At 38.1% G+C, this 22,317-nt stretch overlaps 1 protein-coding gene across 2 annotated transcripts; it reads left to right on the plus strand.

Moving 5' to 3' along the window:
• The first annotated feature begins 11,641 nt into the window (after positions 1-11,641).
• Positions 11,642-13,734, plus strand: LOC125264307 (macrophage mannose receptor 1-like). Of its 2 annotated transcripts, XM_048183548.1 has the most exons (5): positions 11,642-11,733; positions 12,091-12,134; positions 12,627-12,974; positions 13,401-13,486; positions 13,563-13,734. In XM_048183548.1, coding segments are annotated over exons 1-5 (624 nt in total). In that variant the 5' UTR covers positions 11,642-11,731; the 3' UTR covers positions 13,707-13,734. The 2 variants fall into 2 exon arrangements, with proteins under 2 accessions (XP_048039505.1, XP_048039506.1); XM_048183549.1 differs by lacking the exon at positions 11,642-11,733 and having other exon boundaries at positions 11,750-12,134.
• The last annotated feature ends 8,583 nt before the right edge of the window (positions 13,735-22,317 follow it).

A 22,317-nucleotide genomic window follows, 5' to 3' on the forward strand; every position in this document is an offset into this window, starting at 1 on the left:
AGGAAATGCAAATTCATGCCAGTACAGTAGGACAAACAAACAAACCTTTCAGCTGTACTGCCATTCTGGAATACAGAAGAATATGATGCAGAAGAAGAAGTAAATGAGTAAATGTATGCTTACATTTAGTCTAGAACTAGTCTAGAATAACCATCATGTTCACACAGCGCACACAACTGCTCGTATTTAATCACAATTTCTCTCAAAAGGAGAGCTGTCAGTCAATATATGAGAAAACAGAGTTACTTATTTGAAAAAGTAACTCAGATATTTTGTTGTAAATTTAAAAGTAATGCATTACTTTACTAGTTACTTAAAAAAAAGGGAATCTGATTACGTAGCTTGAGTTACTTGTAATGCGTTACCCCCAGCACTGGTGATGAGTAAGTCGCCGATCACAGACATGTTGTTGAGCGCATGAAAGCAGAGATCTCATCATTTAAACTCAACTTCTGCACACTAACGAATGCTTTCATCATATGTGCAAACGTGATGCAACTAAGAGATTTGTTGAATAAAATGGGTTTTGGTATGAGTCTAGAGCTCAGTCTCTGATAAACTAGTGCTGTTTGATTGACAGTTTCAGTGTTTGTAAAGGGAGCGTTCTTTGATCGCTTTCTTTATATAATTTAAATAACAGATTTTCATCCTACTAAGAGAAACAACGTGAAGTTGAACGTTTAGTCACTGGTTTGATTTACTGACACACAGACTATGAACATCTGACTGTACATGAATCATTAATATCAGATCAGGCATTAGAATGAACACAGTTACTGACATGTTGTCGCATTTCTGTCGAGTCCATATCATTAAAATCTGTTTGCAAAGCCTGCGCCGAAATGCGATTGATTTACCAAAGAATCCACAGTGAAATGAACCAAATACAAATAAATAAAGCTCAACTGAGACATTCACATTGTTGAAAATAAATAACCATATTCCTAGCATTAGGATCATTTGAAAGGTAATGTTATTTTAGTCTTGGCAATGCAAGGCAAGGCAAGGCAATTTTATTTGTATAGCACATTTCATACACAATGGTAATTCAAAGTGCTTTACATAAAGAAGAACCAAATACATAATAATAATGGAACACATAAGAAATAGATATAACAGTAAAAACAGAGAATTTCGCTATATAGATGGAAGAGTTAAGAAATTTCAGGGAGTTTTTTGTTGTCCGTCAGAGCGGATCTAAACGGATCTATCCATCAGAGCGGATCTAAATGAATCTTCCTCATGCAGAGGGATAACTGTTTTTATTTGTCAGGTAGCTGTGCGTTTAAACATTACCCTTACAGACAAATCTTCCTGGACTAACTCTGCAGACAAATCTTCCTGGACTAACTCTATACAGAGCTGCATCCAGGGATAACTCTAAAAAAATAAAAATATTTGTCAGGCAGCTGTGCATTTAAACAGTACCCTTACAGACAAATCTTCCTGGACTAACTTTATACAGAGCTGCATCCAGGGATAACCAAAAATAAATAAATAAATAAATAAATAAATAAATAAATAAATAAATATTTGTCACAGAGCTGCATCCAGGGATAACAAAAAAAAAAGAAAGAAAAAACTTACTTTCTAATTCTCCCAGCTCTTTCAACCAGACAACAAGATATAAAATGCATTAAAAGTCAGAAAATAAAAGAGATACATAAAATATATAAAATGCATTAAAAATGAATAAATAAAAAATAAGAAAAAAGATGTTGAAAGAATAAAAAGATAGTGTGTATAAAATAAAGTATAAACAGTTCGGACATAGCACAGTACTCAATCAGCAAATGCATAGGTAAAAAGATGTGTTTTGAGTCTTGATTTGAATGTAGCTACTGTTGGAGCACACCTGATCTCTTCTGGAAGCTGGTTCCAGCTGCGGCTGGCGTAACAGCTAAAAGCAGAATCTCCCTGCTTTGAGTGAACCCTTGGTATTTCTAAATGACTTGATCCTGATGATCTGAGTGATCTGTTAGGTTTGTATTCTATGAGCATATCTGCAATGTATTGAGGTCCTAGGCCATTGAGTGATTTATAAACAAGTAACAGTACTTTAAAATCAATTCTAAATGCAACTGGAAGCCAGTGCAAGGACCCGAGGACTGGTGTGATGTGTTCATGTTTTCTGGTTTTGCTCAGAATCATGGCAGCAGCGTTCTGTACGAGCTGCAGCCGTCTTATGGTTTTTTTGGGAAGACCAGTGAGGAGTCCATTACAATAATTCACCCTGCTGGTGATGAAAGCATGAACAAGTTTCTCTAAGTCTTGACTGGAGACAAATCATCTAATTCTTGCAATATTTTTGAAATGATAATATGCTGATTTAGTTATTGTCTTTACATGGCTACTGAAACTCAGGTCTGACTCCAAAATTACACCAAGATTCCTGACTTGATTTTTAATTGTTTGACCTCTAGAGTGAAGGTACATGTTCACTTTGAGAACTTCATCTTTGTTTCCAAATGCAATGACTTTAGTTTTGTCTTTGTTTAACTGAAGGAAGTTTAGGCACATCCAGTTTTTAATTTCATCAATGCACTGGCACAGGGAGTCAATGGGGCTGTAGTCGTTAGGTGATAGGGCTAGGTAAATCTGGGTGTCATCTGCATAGCTGTGATATGCAATTTGTTTTTATCTCATTATTTGGCTCAGTGACAGCATATATAGGTTGAACAGGATGGGTGCAAGTATTGAACCTTGAGGGATTCTGCATGTAATGGATGTCCACTCAGACTTATGGAAAACCCAGTTTTCCAGCCTGTCAAGAAGAATGTTGTGATTGACAGTGTCAAACGCAGCACTGAGGTCGAGTAGAACCAGCACTGATAATTTACCTGTATCTGTGTTTAGGCGAATATCATTTATTATCTTTATAAGTGCTGTCTCTGTGATGTGATGCGGTCGGAAACCAGATTGAAAGTTGTCAAAGTATCCATTCAAGCTTAAGAACTTGTTCAGCTGATTAAAAACAACTTTTTCAATGATTTTGCCTATGAAAGGAAGATTTGAGATTGGCCTGTAGTTGCTCAATATGGTGTTGTCCAGATTGTTCTTTTTCAGGAGGGGCTTAACAACTGCAGTTTTCAGGGATTTTGGAAAAGTCCCAGAAAGAAGTGAGGCGTTTACCACTTCTAGGAGATCTGCTTCTAAACAGTTAAACACTCTTTTGAAAAACGATGTGGGAAGTGTGTCAAGGGCGCAGGTTGATGTTTTAAGGTGCTGCACTGTTTCTTCCAAAATGTTACCATTAATTGCTTCGAAAACAGACATAATAGCTGCTTTCTGAGGTTGTGATCTGATCTGTTTTTCCCCAGTGCAGCTCAAGGATGTGCTGATCGCCTTTCTGATATTATTAATTTTCTCAGAGAAGAAGGAAGCAAACTCACAGCATTTGCTGTCTGAGAGCATTTCACTGGGAATCTGACTTGGGGGGTTTGTTAGTCTCTCTAAGGTAGCAAAAGGAGTGCAGGTGTTGTTTAAGTTTCTGTTTATAATATTTGAGAAGAAGGTCTGTCTAGCTTTGCCTAGTTCCACATTGAAAGTATGAAGGATATCTTTATAGATGTTATAGTGGATTTCAAGTTTCGCCACATGCCCTCAGCTTTTCTGCATTGTCTTTTCATATTTCGCACTGCTGTTGAGTTTCTCAACGGAGCTTTTTGTCTGCCACTTTTCTTCATGACTTTCACAGGAGCAATGTTATCAATAACATTCTGTACTTTTGAGTTAAAAGAATCAAGGAGAAAATCAACAGAGTCTGCAGATATGCTTGGTGTTAAAGATATAGCCTTCATAAACAGTGCACTAGTATTCTCATTTTAGCATTGCTTTTTGACCGAGATAGATCTAACTTCAACAGTCGGAGAGATCAATATATCAAAGAAAATACAGAAATTATCAGATAGTGCTACATCCTTAATTACAATGGATGAAATATTTAGACCCTTACTAATAATTAAATCTAGAGTGTGTCCACGATTGTGTGTGGGTCCATGTACATGCTGAGTCAGATCAAAAGTATTCAAAACTGTTAGGATTTCTTTTGCCATATTGGATTCTGCATTTTCTATGTGGATGTTAAAGTCCCCAGTAACAGCAAAACAGTCTGACTCTGAGGCTGGAGAGTATTTTGTAGGCCTGTAAATAACTATAAGTAGAATGTAGTTCTAAGTAGTAGGTGCGAGGAGCACCTTTTAACACAATACCCAAATATTCGAATGACAGATAATCACCAAATGACACTTGCTTGCATTGATAGACATCTTTAAATAGAGCAGCTACACCTCCACCTCTCCTAACAGCTCTGCAGACACTCATAAAAGTAAAGTTAGGAGGGGCTGTTTCATTCAGGATTGTTGAACTGCAACTGTCTTCAAGCCATGTTTCATTTAGAAGCATAAAATCTAGGTTGTTTGTGGTTATTAAGTCATTGACTAGAAGTGATTTATTTTTAAGTGAGCGGATGTTTAAAAGTGCTAACTTAACAGTCTTACTTTCTGTCTCTGCAGTAATCTTAGTTTGACGTGTAATAGGCATTAGATTAAATGGGTTTGCCAAATGGTTTAAGAAGGCCTTAGGCTTTCTATCACGTAATAAAACAGAAATAGAGAAAGCAACAGGCACACTGGGTTCCCGCTTGTTCTGTAAACCTTTGACAAAGTCACTTATCATAGCGGGGACCCGATACACATCACTGAGAGCTGTTATCGGTTGTTTTTGGTTCACCTAGAACAGATGGAGGAGGGTGAGGGCCCTGGCGTTGTGGCAGGGGCCGAAGAGCTCTTGCAGGAGGAGGGGGAGGCCGAGCTGGGCCCACAGGCTTTAGTGGTTTTCGGGGCTCGCTTTTTTGTTGATATCTGGGGGCTTGCAGCAAAAGAGTGGGAGAGTTTGGTTCCAGCATACACCAGTTCCTCCATTTTCTCTGAGAAGCACAGAAGAGGGGATGCTGGAGAGAGGGATAGCGTGTCCGGTGAGAGGGGCTGTTGCTCTGGTGTTACCGGAGGCTGTAATATGTTGTCCTGGCTTCCCTGGCTGTTTACCTGAAAGTCGTCCTTGGGTGCTGAATCTTGGAGCAGTTCTAAGATGTCACTGTCTATCGGTGAGCTCTGTGGGCAGGGCTCAGTCAGGATTGTGTCCGTGAGCAGTGGTTGTTGTGGCTGTGTGGTTTTATCATTGTCCTTGTGGGATGTGTCAACCGCATGCCCATTTAGGTGCTGAAATGAAGTCCTGTGGTCAGTTGTACTCTGTCCAGGTGTGTTTGTGCCATTCAGGTTGAGTGGATTTGCACACACTACTGAAGGATGATGGAGGGAGAAGTAGATATTGTCCTTTAGCACTCTTGAGCCCAATTTGCTCTTATGTTCCCTGTTTACATCAGAAACTGTTGCTTGTGGAAGGCAGCATGTAGTTGTCTCCCTGCTGCTAATGTTTCTGATAATAGAGTCACCCACTATCAGAGTCCTGGGCTCGGCTGCTCTAAGAGCTGAGTGCCACTGTCTGCACAAACTTGAGTGGCAGTTAGCATCGGTGTTAGCTGCTGGCTGATTTGATCTGTGTTCGATCATGTTTGGGGATTCCTCACCCACATTCATCACGTCTGGAGATTCCTCACCCACATTCATTAACACTTCAAATCTGTTTTCCAGATGTATTGGCGGTGGTAGGGAACCAGTGTTTGGGGTAGAGGATGCTACTGCAATATGTGATACTCGTGATAGTCTGATGTCTCGAGTGCCTTTGGGTCTCGCTCCCTGTTTGTACCATCGATTAGTATGTTGATCAGTTTCGGCACTCAGTATGGTCTGTTTAGGGGCATTAGATTTATGGGACTCACCGACTGTGTGCTGAGGATGTCCATGACGAAGCTCTGTTGTGTGTTCCGTCTGGTTTGGTAGTCCCGCAAGTAACTTTGTTTCAAGAGCTGCAATCCTTTGTAGAAGTCTGTGGCAGTTTGTGCAGCAGGTAGATTCTTCAACCAGAGGAGGCATATTATTTCTAATCCTTTTGGATGTAGGCAGCTGTGTTTTCCCTTCTCCGGAATGTAAGCTGATGGCTGCCGTCAGTGGGAGGCTGGTTGGATAAAAATTCCCCTTTTTTGTAGCAATTCTTCCATTTAAAAACTTTGTTGGTGCCAAGATTTGTTTTTTGAGCACTGTGCTGATTTGCTGTAGTTAAAATTAGGAGATAAAATATAAAAGCAATCGAGCAAAGCGCGGAGCTGTAAGCAAGAGTGTCTGAACAGTAGCAAAGCAGGAAGTAGTATGTATCGCTCTTTTATCTTGTATCTTGTATCGCTCTTCTCTCCTCCTCATCTCACTAACATGCCAGTGGGCGGGGCTAATGATGCAATGATGAAGTAGGCGTTGATTTCTTCTGTGGAGGCAGAGTTTCACCTATCATAGATAGGCACACTCCAGGAATAGTCGTTCACTGGGTCTGGTGTCAATAAAAGCTTTTATTGGACTAACAAGGAAGTTTTCAATTCTGAAACGTACAGGATATTCTTAAAGTACGATGACCTCTTATATCTCAAGAGATGGTTTCTCAATTCATGACCCCTTTAAAAATGGCAATCACTTTAAAATATAAATACTTGAGTGTCACACATGCAGCTTGAAAAAATAGCATCCAGGTCCCTTAAACTTCTATTGCTGTTTCCTAAAACTGAACATTGTTTAGATTCTCCAATAAAGCTCCTGTTGACCAATGAAACATAATTAAAGAAATCAACATTTAATCTTTACAAATGAAGTTTGAAGTTGTAAAAAAAGCTGTTAAACTGCTTTTGACTGCAGCCTAAATTAATGTTTACACTATACACACAGTGCTCATTGTACAGGTGAAATATGCAAAGTAGTAAAAGAAGTTGCATTTTAGTTGTAATTTTTCGGTAGCCTATTATTACGTTATTAAATGAAATGGTAACACTTTAGATTACAGCCCGGAAAGTACTGCGTAATTACAACAAATTTACAGCGTAACTTTCAATAATTATAGTGTAACTATACAGTAAGTATGTGTAAGTATAGGGGAACAATATGTGAAGTATTGGGAATAAAGGGGTAACAACCAGGAAAATAACAAATTATTTTATACTGTAAATATTTTATAACTAAGGGGTACTTATGACATATAACTAAGGGGTAAGTATGACATTACGGGCTGTAAATTAAAGTGGAGCTTGTTACCCTCTTATTTCATGTAGTTACAGGGTAAGTATGACATTACGGGCCGTAAATTAAAGTGGAGCTTGTTACCCTCTTATTTCATGTAGTTACAGGGTAAGTAATTAATAAAAAATAAATAAATAAATAAATAAATAAAAACGCAAACAGTCATATCACTTGGAAAACTTTATTTGAAAAACAACTTATTCAAAACAGATTTAAAGTTACAACACTTCTTATTCGTTTCTCTTGCTTGGCTTCCTCCTCCTCTTGTTCCTCTTTTTCTTTCTTTCCACTGATGAATCTTAAGAGGGAATCCCATTTGCTATTCTGTATTTAAAAAATACAGTCCACCCGGAAATGTACTCATCATTTACCCTCATGCTATCTGAGATGTATACGACTTTCCTTCTTAAGATGAACACAAAAAGGATTTTAGGAAGAAAAAAAAATCATCTGGGAACGCTTTATAATGCAAGCTCACGTGTTCCTAAAAGTCGAAGCATCAAACAGCACAAACAGCAATAACTACAGTAATCCATAAGACCCTAATGGATGAATCGATGTCTTCTGAAGTGAAACGATACGTATTTGTAAGAAAAATACCATATATTTTAATATTTTTAAAACTTTCGACCAGCTGTCTTCTGCGCGTGCATGCGAGGGTTGAGAGTTCATGCTTGACGTAACTTGAAGCGTGGCGTAGCGTAAACTCACGCAGATGTTGGATGCCGTCAGTTTTTTTTTTTTTAATTTATTATTTTTTTAGTAATGCTCACAACAAAATACACAGAATAACAGATAATGAGAATGAGAAACAAACAAAACAGAATAACAGAGACGGCAGTTCTCGCGCGAGTTTCACACGAATCTCCCGCGAGAACGTCATGAAAGCTTCACGTTGCTCATTTCAATGTGCTTCATCGAACGCAAAGTCGACTCTCATGCAGGCGCTGGTGACAGCTGGTCGGAAGCGAAAAGATGAATAGCCTAAACCATGAGAAAATTTCGGGGTGTACTGTATTTTCTTATAATACAGAATAGCAACGGGATTCCTTCTTAAGATTCATCAGCTGAGAAACAAGAGCAGGAGGAAGCCAAGCGAGAAACAACAACAACCAAAAAATGGACAAAATGGACTTGTTACTTTCTGTCAGGACTTTAGAGTTTGAAATGAAAAGTTGATTTAAAAAAATGAATAATAAGTGTTGTAGACCTGTTTTTAATAAAGTTGTTTTTCAAATAAAGGTTTCGGAGTCAGTGATATCAGATTGTTTGCATTTTATTAATTACTTACCCTGTAACTACATGAAATAAGAGGGTAACAAGCTCCACTTCAATTTACGGCCCGTAATGGCATACTTACCCTGTAACTACATGAAATAAGAGCGTAACAAGCTCCACTTTAATTTACGGCCCGTAATGGCATACTTACCCTGTAACTACATGAAATAAGAGGGTAACAAGCTCCACTTCAATTTACGGCCCGTAATGGCATACTTACCCTGTAACTACATGAAATAAGAGGGTAACAAGCTCCACTTTAATTTACGGCCCGTAATGTCATATTTACCCCTTAGTTATATGTCATAAGTACCCCTTAGTTATAAAATATTTACAGTATAAATAATTTGTTATTTTCCTGGTTGTTACCCCTTTATTCCCAATACTTTACATATTGTTCCCCTATACTTACACATACTTACTGTATAGTTACACTATAATTATTGAAAGTTATGCTGTAAATTCATTGTAATTACGCAGTACTTTCCGGGCTGTAATCTAAAGCGTTACCAATGAAACTCATAAAATAACCTGGGGTTTACTGCCTTGCTTAAGGCACAATATCTAATACTGTATGTCTTATAAGAAGAAAGTTAGTGCCTCCCTGAAGCAGCAGAACCAGTCGGTTTATGGAATACATGCAAAACAAAAGAGAATTAAACTAAATGTACAGCTTCTCAAAATATGTGAAGAGAAAGTGAAAGTCAGGGCCATAGAGCCTGTTACACCTCTTATGCTCTTGCACCAGCGCCCCCTCCTGTCAGGGGTGGCATAATGTTCTTTCCCGTCACGCCTATAGAGGGCACAGACTCACAGAAATGAACAGCATTAACAAAATTATAACCAAAAGATTTTTAAATGAACAATTTCATAAAAATTAAATAAGGTGATAGATAACAGACAAGAAATGGTGATAATACTGCTTGAACTGCTTTTTACAGAAAATTTGCAGAGAAAAAAAATAAAGGTTTGGATCAAGTCATGTTATGGAACACCTCCCGTATTTGCTGATTTAGCGATGATTGATTTACGAATGAATTAGTGTGCTAAAGTTTTGAGTTCTTTTCAGACATGAAAGTTGATACCGCAATGTATTTCTAACGTTACTTCCGACAACAGTACAAATAGATTTGGAAATTTGGAAACTTTTTAATAACAGTCCACTCCACAACTACAGCAGAACAACATTACTGGAATCACTTTCAGAACGTTTTTCTTTTTTCCCTAGCTAATGATCGATAAAAGAACAGCAGATGACAAAGGTGTGGACACTAATATAGTTATCAATACTGTTATATAGACTATCTTTTATTGTTCTTGGTGTGAACAAGCCTTAACAGTACACGAAAACTCTAAAGGATCCTGCAACAAATATACTGTAACATTGCTACCTTTAAAATCTGGAGGATCGCTTAATTGTGTCATCGTTTTATATCATCCAGCACTAAAAATGTCTCTATGGTAAAGCACTACGGCATTCATAATATTACTTAATGTAAAGCTGCTTTAAAACAATGTGTATTGTGAAAAGCGTGACACAAATAAATTTGACTTGACTCGTTGGTTGAAGTTTACAGCCAATAAGCATGTGAACTGAGGAGAGTTGTCCCAGACGTTGTTGTTGGGGAGACAGTGTTAGCTGCAGGTCGGAGTAATGGGTGTGCCGAAAGGTACATCCCACCCGATATACAGGCAGCTTGTGTGACTCTCGGCACGCCCATTACTTGTGTCCTGCATTGACCCATATCAAGATCCAATTGAAGCGCACCAATTCATGACACGTGTGAGAGAAAATTTGGCTGAAAGTCTGATGTTTATGCAAGAGATCCTGAGCGTGACCACAATGAACATTAACAGAGCCAGGATTCTTATCCATGGACCATGGTACGCAAAAAACTCTAAAAACAGCTATTTGTTTACATTTAGCCATCACAACTTTGTTCTACTAAACTGGGCAAAGTTATAAAGTATAGAAATTAGACATGCATTCTCAATTTTACTGAACAGTTAATATTATTACCTCATCAGCTCTTTGAATCAGTGACGGTTTGCTGAAATCTGATTGACAGGAACTCACTGACCAGTTCAACAGCAGACTTTAATGTGATTTTTGTTTACGAATAAATTGGATGAAATTCAAATTCTGTAGCTTTTATATGAAACTAAATATGATGAACAAGACACAAAAACTTGTTGTATTGCCCTAAAGATGTGTTTTCCATCCATTTTCACTATGCAAATATGCAAACCTTTCACTTATATATGCAAGCTTATTTCAGGCATAGGATATATATATATATATATATATATATATATATATATATATATATATATATATATATATATATATATATATATCAAATTATCATAATTGACAGAAAATTGAATTTTTGATATACTAAGTTGAACTTAAGACATTAAAAAGTCATACTTATGACTGTTATATATTTTTTTTACTTTTTATGACATAACCCAAAATGATGACATTATGAGATAAAAAGTTAGTTATTACTTCCTGTGACATAATTATGATTTTTTTGTCATAATTTCATCTTTTCATCTCACAAATATGACATATTATGTAATAAATTTGACTTTTTATGTCATAATAATGTTTTTTTTTCTTATGTGACAGAAAAGGCTTCCATACTTATAAATTGAGCAGTAATGCATGTGTGCATCAGATGTTTCAACAAAAAATGACTTCTGCATATGTGTATTTTTACTCAGTCTTCCTGTTTCTATTGTGTAATTGGATTTCATCTGTGTTTTAAACTACAAGGATTTAACATTGTCCTAAATGCATTGACTTTTCTGATTGAGCTCAGCCGTAACATTCAGCAAATGTCAGACAAAACTCAATGTTAATGGTCGTGCTTTAAGATATATGATTTGTAAGCAGCTAATGGCTATTTTCATGCTCTGCAAATCCATTTAAATTGTGTTTTAGCAAATTTAAAATGTAAATCAGTGTCTCTGTGTTCATACTAAAACATTTTGCATCTGAGATGACAGGTTTTGCATATGTCATAAATTACAAATTGAGACTAAAGTCTGAATAAAATGAGAAGAACACAGTTGCCATCGACCTTCAGTCTGTCTGCTGCTGCAGGTAATTGATGGTCACACTTATTTGTTCGGATCTTATCTTATTTGAATAAGCTCTATATATTTAAGTTGTTTAAAGATGTTTTGGGTTTGAAAATCTAATAGGATCCTGGAAACGTCACGTAAACTGAAGCAGTTCTGCTGGAGTTTTAAACAGCGTTTTCCTGATGTAAGTTAAACCTCTTTAGTCACTTTGAAAGGTGTTTTCGGATTTGGTTAAATCATTGAAATGATTGTTGTGATTTCAACAATATACATTTATTTCCCATCATGCTGACATTATAACATGATGAATTGAATTAACTCCTTTTGTAAAGTGACACTGAGACAGAAATATTGAGGCAATGCAATTTACTTTCACAGAGATGACAGGAAACACACCACAGAGTGAAAATTACCTGGTGCACATGTTTTGACTAATCATTCAGGGGTGGAGAGAGCAGTTTGATCACTCTGAATTAAAACATGATGTTTAATACAGACATTTGAGCAGTTTATTAAGTCGACCTGTTTGTCTTTCTCACAGGCGTCTCATCATGAGGAACAGGTTACAGTTGGTGCTTTTCTCAGGTTGGTTTAAGATTTTTGTAAATTTATTAATTTCTCTTCTCTTCTTTCCCATCCAAGTAGCAAACCAGCTATAACAGGGAACGTTCTGGCAAGGTTCTCTCAAAGTTATGAACAAATGTTCTTCCAGTAACATTACTAGAACGTTCGTTCAACATTATTTTGTCTTTACTAATGCTCTCAAAACATTAGCACAGAAACATATTTATACATCGATCATGGGATGTTTTATGTTCTGAAACAGTTTAGTTGCATGTTGTACATGTTACGACTTGTTTTGGAATGTTCACAGAAGTAATGTTTCCGTAATATTAGCATTATGATAAAATGTATCGTTCCCTTTAAATTTAATTGTTTTGAACATTTAAAGAGAACATTCAAAGGAAACTTTAGCACTTTAACACTTTTAGAACATATTTTTGTTAGCTGAGGAAAAGGGGTGAATAGAATCAGTTCCACTGTACTATAACAATGGCATCGTTCTTCTTTCTCCAGCTCTGTTGCACGTGACGCTCTCTTGGCTTCATGAGTTTGTCTATGTGCCCGGGCCCATGAACTGGACGAATGCGCAGAAGTACTGCAGACAGCATTACTTTGATCTCGCCACCGTCAATGACCAGGCAGATCACGACGAGCTGCTGAAAACTGTAGGAATGGGACATGTGTGGCTTGGATTGTCTCGCACTACATATCCTGGACCCTATGTCTGGTCAGATCAGAGTAGCTCCACATTCACAAAATGGTTTCCTGGAAAACCGGACAATCAGTTGTGTGCTAAAGTTTACAATGGTTTTTGGTATGACAGCAACTGTAAATATACTAATGCATTTGCGTGTTATATTGGTGAGTTATTATTCTAATATGTACATTTTGTTCAGAATTTCATTTAGTTGAATGTGTTTTTGAATGTTCTCTGAACCTTCTGAAATGTTCCCATAATGTTTGCAAAATGATAAAATGGTATGTTCCCTTACCGTTCGCATAACCAAGAAAAAACATTAAAAAAATAATGTTTTTATAAATTAATGGGAACATATAGACAGTGGGGACAACTTTAAATCAGATCATGATCATGAGATATTGCTGGTCAAAACTCTGAAAATAATGATTAAACATGAAATGTTTATTTAGGCGGTGTTTAACTGGCAGTCCAGTTTGAGCAAATCATATGCATTTATTTTATTTTATTTTTGGATTCATTTGATTGAATGTATTGATTGTACATTGTTCTTTATGACTGAATTCTTCATCAGTGTGTGTGTCCTACAGATCGGAAGAGACAGATTGTGAAACTGGAGGTGAAATCAAGTCAAAATCTGAATGATCCTGGAGTGATGGACAAGATTTTATCGAAGGTGAGCTTCGCTCCCCTTAACTACAGTAATTCCACAGCAGAAATATGTTATTCAGAAGTCTTGTTCTGTTCTTCAGATGGAGCGGATCCTGAAGGAGAAGGGAGTGACAGAATATGCTAAACTTTCATGGAGAACCCAATCTGATGGGAATGTCTTCCAAAAGAAGGAGCAGAAGAGTGATGCCTCTAAACAGACCTGCGTTTCAAATCTGTGGAAATAAACATTTACTGTACCACATAACTACACTGTAAAAAAAAAAAAAAAGAATCCCAATTTTTTTTACAGTCTTTTTATTTATTTTAAATTATACTCAAAACTCTGTAAAATTACAAACAATATCTGTTTTTTTTAAATATTATGCCATTAATGGCAAATTGTTGTAGTAATTATTTTTTTTTAATACAGAACAATTACTGTATTATTTATACAGTATTTTTTTTCTGTTTTCTTAAATTACATAGAAACGTAGCCTATATGTAAAATTACAACAACAACAATAATAATAATGGTGATAATAATTTGCAAAATCACCACCAGATGCCGCAAAGGGACAGTGGACACCATTGCTCAACCTGAGAAAAAAAAAAAAAAAAAAAAGGTTGAATGACTGGCTTCATCAGCTGCCAGACAAAAACTGTAAAATTAAAGTAAAATATCCTAATTTTTAAAGAGTGCAAATACTTTTACAGAATTTTTCATTAAACACACTGCTCATTACAAACGCTATTATTTTACAGGTATTTCATGAATTATTACAATAAGGCACCAACTGAAAATAGCAATGTAACAATATTCTCTCATTTCACAGATATGGTAGCTGAAGTCTAACTATTTCCACATCTTTTGTTTAAGAACGTTCTATTTGTATTTTGGTTTCTTGGTATGGAATGGATTATTCATTGCTGGATTTCGGTTTCTGCATTCAATCTCTTATCTGTTGTATTTGATCAATTCACTGCACTTTTTATGACATAAAAAGTTGAAATTTTGTTGGCATAAAAGGTTAATTATTTTAGACTTTTAATCTTATAATTATTACTTAGCCATAATTAAATGCATATGAGTGATGCTGTCATAATTAATAAATTTTTCTTTTGTGGCAGAAATTGGCTTCCACAGGCAAACAGTTAAAGAATTATGTATTTAATGCTACAATTAACTATTTCCATCTTAAAATGTTAAAATAAATAAAATAAATGAGTCAGTATGCTAAAAAGTGTTCTAGTATACAAATGACTGTGAATTGTTCCATCCTCACCAGCGCTGAGAAAAGTAACTGCTATCATGTGGTGAGCATTAGTATTACCAAAGTCCCTTTAAGACAAGTTATTTCAGTCGGCAGCCATCTTTGAAACGCCTCTCAAGCATTCAGTGCAGCTCTTATCACTTTGAATGGGAGACATCAAATTCTCTAAAGCTGTTTGCCAAGCTTTCGATTAAATTTCATATTTGAAATCACCAATGAAATTTGACAACAACTGTCTCATAAATTTTGTTTCTAAATCATGACAAAAAAACTGAATTTTCAGGCTGGATCTAATGCGCATGCGCAGTCCTAAGTGCGCGTCTCTTATGTCTCATATCGGAGACATGCGTCTGACTGTTTTTTTACAGGAACCAGAGCTTCTAACGGACGCTGCAGTGACGCGATGACGGCTCTTGTTTAGAAGGCGGGACTTATTCCGCCATATTGCGCGTTGCATTTTCTCCCATTCAAAACAATATGAGTGATGCGTCTTGTGTTATTCTATAGTCTTTGCTAGGACGTTGTACCCTGGAGGCGGTTTGGATAATTGTTTGTATTTGAATGATGATAACAAGAAAGGCAATTTAAATAGAAAATGCCTATGAAGTGTTAGGGAAATATGAGTTTTTATGTTTAGACTCATCATCTTAATTGTACTCGCTTAACATAAATTAATGCATTAAATAAATGCATAAAATATATATAATATATAATATAAAATAATGCATAAAATAATCTGCATGACAGACACCTGTTTAAAGCATCAGGTTAGTAGTTCACACCATTAGTTTGTATTGCTTATACTGCATTTTATTTTAGCTGGTGAGTGGATAATGTATAAAGTGGCTTGTTTTGGTCCTGTCTCTACATCACCTGCTTCACTGCCTGCTTTGACTATTATGTCATCTGCTCATCTGTAATTCAAAATTGAAGTACAGGGCAGAATGCAAATCAGTGCTTGTAATTCCTGTCAGGAAGGGATACTCAAATCATTTAGCTTGAGGCCAAATAAACCTCTTAAAGTCTCCCTGTAGTCAATAATTTTATCCCTTAAATCTCATATTTGAGCACCACAATGACATATTTAAACGTTTTTCCCTGTGAAAATAATTTCTGAATGCCTTTAAATAGCTTGAATGTAACTTGCTTCATTTAGTATACACAGATCCATGAATATGCAAATTAGGCCACCTTCCTAATATTGTGTTGGTCCCCCTTTTGCTACCCAAACAGCCCTGACCCGTCGAGGCATGGACTCCACTAGACCCCTAAAGGTGTGCTGTGGTATCTGACACCAAGATGTTAGCAGCAGATCCTTTAAGTCCTGTAAGTTGTGAGGTGGAGCCTCCATGGATCGGACTTGTTTGTTCAGCACATCCCACAGATGCTCCATTGGATTGAGATCTGGGGAATTTGGAGGCCAAGTCAACACCTTAAACTCATTGTTGTGCTTCTCAAACCATTCCTGAACCATTTTTGCTTTGTGGCATTATCCTGCTGAAAGAGGCCACAGCCACCAGGGAATACCGTTTCCATGAAAGGGTGTACATCAGGGGTCTCTAACTCAAATTGGCTGGGGGGCCGCTGCTATGATTGACACCTCATAGGAGGGCCATTTTAATATTTAAGCACAAGAAAGTGCAACATTTCAGAAAATGTACTTTCCTTTGCATTATTTGTCATTTACTTCAAATTTAATTTCTAAAATTTAGATCCACTCTGACGGACAACAAAAAACTCCCTGAAACTTCCTAACTCTTCCATCCAGATAGCGGAATTCCCTGTTTTTACTGTTATTTCTATTTCTTATGTGTTCCATTTTTATTATTATGTATAAGATTCCTCTTTATGTAAAGCACTTTGTATGTATGAAATGTGCTATACAAATAAAATTGCCTTGCCTAAAATATTTTTGCCATACTTAAACGGCAGTGTCTCTATCATACAGTTTTAACAGTTAGTCAAAAATATTTTCCCTTACTTTATTTTAGCTTAAATAGCATCAAAATCTTGCACTGAACAACACTGAACAAATGCAATCCCTGAATACATTTGTACACTATTATATTTATTTCCAGACACCTGGCAATGCTTCGATCTGCTCACACAGCTGAGCGACATTTGTCCAAGATGCCGTTTGACGCGCATAAGACGCGTTTCGGTGGTTTAAATCGATGCTCGCGACTTGCGCGAGTGCTTTTACTGTAATTTAGGCGAACGCGCTCATAATAGAAGCGACGCGGTCGTGACATGCATGTGGTGCGGGGCGCTCGTTTTTCCAGGAGCGCCTATGCCGCGGCGAGATGAAGACATCTCAACTTTTTATGTGACAAGGACCAACCGATGAGCTGCGGCCTTTCCTTAACAACACCGAAAGCTCAGCCGAACAGCTGATCATAGCTGTACAGGGCGGGTTTTTATTTCTCATCTCCATAAATATATATAGTAGTAGAGCTAATGCAAGCACTAGAAATCAATTTTTCTTTTGCTGATACTTTGTTATCGCGGAGAGCGCGGTTCATGGTTCCATAGCAACGACAGACGCCGCAGAAACGCAAGCGCTTTGGAGAGAAGGAGACACGATATTTGTGAATGGCCCCTTAACGGCTACTTTTTCTTTGCATGTGGAATATGGTATGAGACAACTAGAGAATAATAATAAAAATAATAATAATTTAGCGGGCCGGATTATGTTTTACTTTTGAGATCAGTTGCGGGCCGGGTGGAGGGGGAGAGCGGGCCTTAAATGGCCCGCGGGCCGGCAGTTTGAGACCACTGGTGTACATGGTCTCAGCAATGCTTAGGTAGGTGGTACGTGTCAAAGTAACATCCACATGGATGGCAGGACCCAAGGTTTCCCAGCAGAACATTGCCCAAAGCATCACACTGCCTCCGCCAGCTTGCCTTCTTCCCATAGTGCATCCTGGTGTCATGTGTTCCCCAGGTAAGAGACGCACACGCACCCGGCCATCCACGTGATGTAGAAGAAAACGTGATTCATCAGACCAGGCCACCTTCTTCCATTGCTCCGTGGTCCAGTTCTGATGCTCACGTGTCCACTGTTGGCTCTTTCGGCGGTGGACAGGGGTCAGCATGGGCACCCTGACTGGTCTGCAGCTATGCAGCTCCATACGCAACAAACTGATGCACTGTGTATTCTGACACCTTTCTATCAGAACCAGCATTAACTTCTGGAGCAGTTTGAGCTACAGTAGCTCGTCTGTTGGTTCGGACCACACGGGCCAGCCTTCACTCCCCACGTGCATCAATGAGCCTTGGCCGCCCATGACCCTGTCGCCAGTTCACCACTGTTCCTTCCTTGGAGCACTTTTGTAGATACTGACCACTGCAGACCAGGAACACCCCATAAGAGCTGCAGTTTGACCCAGTCGTCTAGCCATCACAATTTGGCCCTTGTCAAACTCGTTCAAATCCTTATGCTTGCCCATTTTTCCTGCTTCTAACACATCAACTTTGAGGACAAAATGTTCACTTGCTGCCTAATATATCCACCCACTAACAGGTGCCGTGATGAAGAGATCATCAGTGTTTTTAACTTCAGTCTTTAAGATGTGCAGAAGTTACTGCTTTGCGACAAAACAATCCCACACCCTGTTGAGATCCTGTTAAATTTAACATAAATAATTTGTATATTACTACCTTGAAAGCGATAACAATGTTTCTTTTGATATATGACAATAATGGCAATCTGCTTTTCGACTATCTAGGTATTGTGATAAAAGGTGCTCCACGCATTGCAGGCCTCTGAAATATTCCCCAACCTTTGTGGAGGACTTTACAGAACTGTTATCAACAATTTCCTCAGAGCTTGACTGTTTTGCTGTTGCTCTGGATTTTAATATTCACATAAATAATGCAACAATAAACTTGTTTTAAATACTTTTTATCTGACTCAGAACATACATGGATCCTCACACAATCGTGGACACACTCTAGATTTACTCATCAGTAAAGGTCTAAGCTTTTCATCCATTATTATTAAGGACACAGAACTGTCTGATAATTTCTATATTTGCTTTGATATACTGTATTGATCTCTCCTACTATTGAAGCTAGATCTGTGTCTGTCAAAAAGTGATGCTTAAATGACAACACTAGTGCGCAATTTATGAAGGCTATATCTTTTACCCGAAGCATATCTGCGGACACTGTTGATTTTCTCAATTCCTTTAACTCAAAAGTTAAATGTAATTGATGATATTACTCATGTGAAAGCCAGGAAGAAGAGTGGCAAACAAAAAGCACCTTGTCAACACCAAGCACAAGCTGAGCGCAAGTGGCGGAAGACAAAACTTGAAATCCGCTATAACATCTATAAAGATATCCTTCATGCTTTCAGTGTGGATCTAGGCAAAGCTAGAAAGACCTTCTTCTCAAATATTATAAACAGCAAATTAAAACAACACACACACTCTTTTTGCTACTGTAGAGAGGCTAACAAACCCCCCAAGTCAGATTCCCAGTGAAATGCTCTCAGACAGCAAATGCAGTGAGTTGCTTCCTTCCTCTCTGAGAAAATCAATAATATCAGAAAGGCGATCAGCACATCCTTGAGTCAGACAAATCAGAGCACAACTTCAGAAAGTAGAACTATGTCTGATTATGAAGCAGCTTAAACATCATCCTGCTCCACTGGGATGCCATGATGCAGACATGGCCGAGGCTTCATCTGTACGCTTTTCCCCCAATCGCTCTGCTCCCAGGAGTTCTGCAGAGACTCCACCAGAACGGAGTGTGTTTGCTCCTGGTAGCCTCATTATGGCCAGCCCGAGTCTGGTTCTTGGATGTCATAGCTCTTTTAGACTTCTTAGTCTTCCATGGGAAATTCCAATCAGGAGGGTCCTTCTAACTCAGGCTGGGGGCATGATATATGACCCTCGGCCAGAGAGATGGAAACTTTGGGTCTGGCCCCTGAGGGGGATCAGTTTATGAATGAAGGTCTCTCGGCTGAGGTCTTTGAGACCATTCTCAATTCTAGAGCTCCCTTCAAAAGGAAACTTTAAGCCCTAAAGTGTAGAGTATTCACTTGCTCACTGGCTTCAGTGCTGGAGTTCCTTCAAGGCCGTTTCTCTGCCAGTTTTACCCCATTCACATTTAGGGTGCGTTCACACTTGTCATGTTTGGTTCAATTAAAACGAACCCTGGTGCGATTGCTCGGTTAGTGCGGTTCATTTTGAACATATGTGAACGCTGCCATCTGAACCCTGGTGCGCACCAAACAAGTGGACCGAGACAGCTGAAAAGATGGGTCTCGGTCCGCTTCCAAACAAACTCTGGTGCGGTTTGAATGATATATGAACGCAACACGGACCAAAGACATGTAAATGAACCAAAAACAGGAAGACGAGACCCTAAAAAGGACAGAATCCTCACGCATGTCGGTTTTTCTTGTCATAGTCGCAAGTTTGCCCATCACATGCATCAGACGCTTGTCTCCACGCAGCCGATCGTTTGTGTGTGACGGATAGATTCCCACCGCTGTTTTGACTACTTTACACATTTTATAAGCTCTTCACGAGTTCTCAGCTGGCCAAAATACCATGCAGGCTACAAACACACAACGAGCGCATTTACCTCAGCACACAGCATTGTTTTGATGTTCGGTAAGTTCCATCTCAAAATAGGCAATACGTCATAAAATCCGACCAATCACATTGTGAATATATCCCTATGCCTTAAGGTTCGGTATCTATCTGAACATTAATCGGACCAGAACTAAATGTTTTTTTTTTTTTCTTCTTTGGTCCGGACCAAATGAACCAAACAAACCAAACTACAAGTGTGAACGCCCCCTTAAGGTCTATGTGGCAGCCATAGGTGCCTTCCACATACCGTTAAGTGGTGGATCTTTGAGGAAACACCAGTTGATAGCTTGTTTCCTTCGTGACGTTTAGAGGTTGAGCACGTTTGAGCTTCAGCAAGAACCATTGAGGTTCATTCTCGTGTATTACAGATTCAGTTACATGTTCGGGTTTGGTTGAGCGTTTGCTTACAAGGGTGATTTCAAACAGCGTTTTTGAGACTGTCTTTGGTTCACTGCAGTTTTAAGGAGAAAATACTCAGCAATGATGCTGGCTAATGAATTTGTACATGATTTGTCTTAAAGCATATCAAAACACCACAAAGACATATAAACAACATTAAAAACTTGATTTTGACTACAGGGGGTCTTTAATAGAACATTTGTTCAACGCTATCTGGTTTTTCATGATGTTCTCAATACATTAGCACAAATATTTTAATTGTACATACAATTTTTTTTCTGAAATGTTTTAGTTGGATGTTCTCTAACATTTTTTAAATATTAATACTTGTTTCAGAGAACATTCAAAAGTAACTTTCCCATAGTCTTTGCAAACAATAAAATGGAATGTTTCCTTAACGTACGCATAGCCAAGAAAATGTTTTTAAAACAATTAAAAACTAAGATGGTTAATGGGAACTAACTTAAAGGGTTAGTTAACACAAAAATGAAAATTCTGTCATTAATCACTCACCCCCATGTCGCTCCAAACCCGCAAGACCTTCATTCGTCTTTGGAACATAAATTAAGATATTTTTAATGAAATCTGAGAGTTTTTATTTAATCTCCCATAGAAAGCAATGAAATTAGGTCTAGAGAAGTAGTATAGAGTAGACATTGTTAATACTCAACGTGACCACAGTGGTTCTTCCTTAATGTTATCAAGCGAGTTATCAAACTAACTCTTTAATGGGAACATTAACAAAACATTCTTAGAATATGTTGTTGATAGCTGGGGTTGTTTTTACCATACTTTTATGCATTTTGTGGCTGAAGGGTTATTGCTTGTTAGTGAAAGTGCAAGCTTATGTGTTGACATTAGACAGGCATAAGTGTGACTTGGGTTGTCATGATGAATCACAGGAAGCAAATGCAAGTTACGAGGTTTATTCAGAGAGAAAACAGAGAGAGACACAAACAGTCAATGAATGGTGCAGGCTTCCAGTGACGCAGGGACTGAGATGATCCGTTGTTGGTGAATGATGGTGACGAGAAGTGACGTGAAGATTAAATCCAAGGTCCAGACATAGAACAAGCAACGTAGACAACCAACTGGAACTGAAGACGAGATAAACAGGAACTCCGGTCAGGAACAGACGAAACACTCACGACACAGGACACCAAACAACAATCTGACAATGGAGATGAGAATGAGGTGAGTATATATAGGGTGAGAAAATGAGCAGCAGGTGATGAGATGCGGCTGGATCCGCTGATGAGCCGCGTGGCCTGGACACGCCCACAAACACACTCGCACACACACAAGCACAAACACACCCACAGCTGTCACAACACAGAGCACGTGACAATAAGGAAACAATGTATCTGTGAACCGTGACATGGGTGTCATGGAAATGGAAATCTCCACTGACTCACTTTGAATATTATTTTCAATGTAAAGTGTGCATCTCAACAAATGTGTTGTATAACAAGGAACTAAACAGAGGAGCACAGAGAAGCTTTACAAAGTTGACAGATCCCACTCAGATTCCCACACAATGGAGAGATTCTTGTCCCCAAAAACAACTTGTGCATCTGTGT

This window comes from Megalobrama amblycephala, linkage group LG3 (assembly GCF_018812025.1).
Source record: "Megalobrama amblycephala isolate DHTTF-2021 linkage group LG3, ASM1881202v1, whole genome shotgun sequence".
Lineage (NCBI taxonomy): Eukaryota > Metazoa > Chordata > Actinopteri > Cypriniformes > Xenocyprididae > Megalobrama > Megalobrama amblycephala.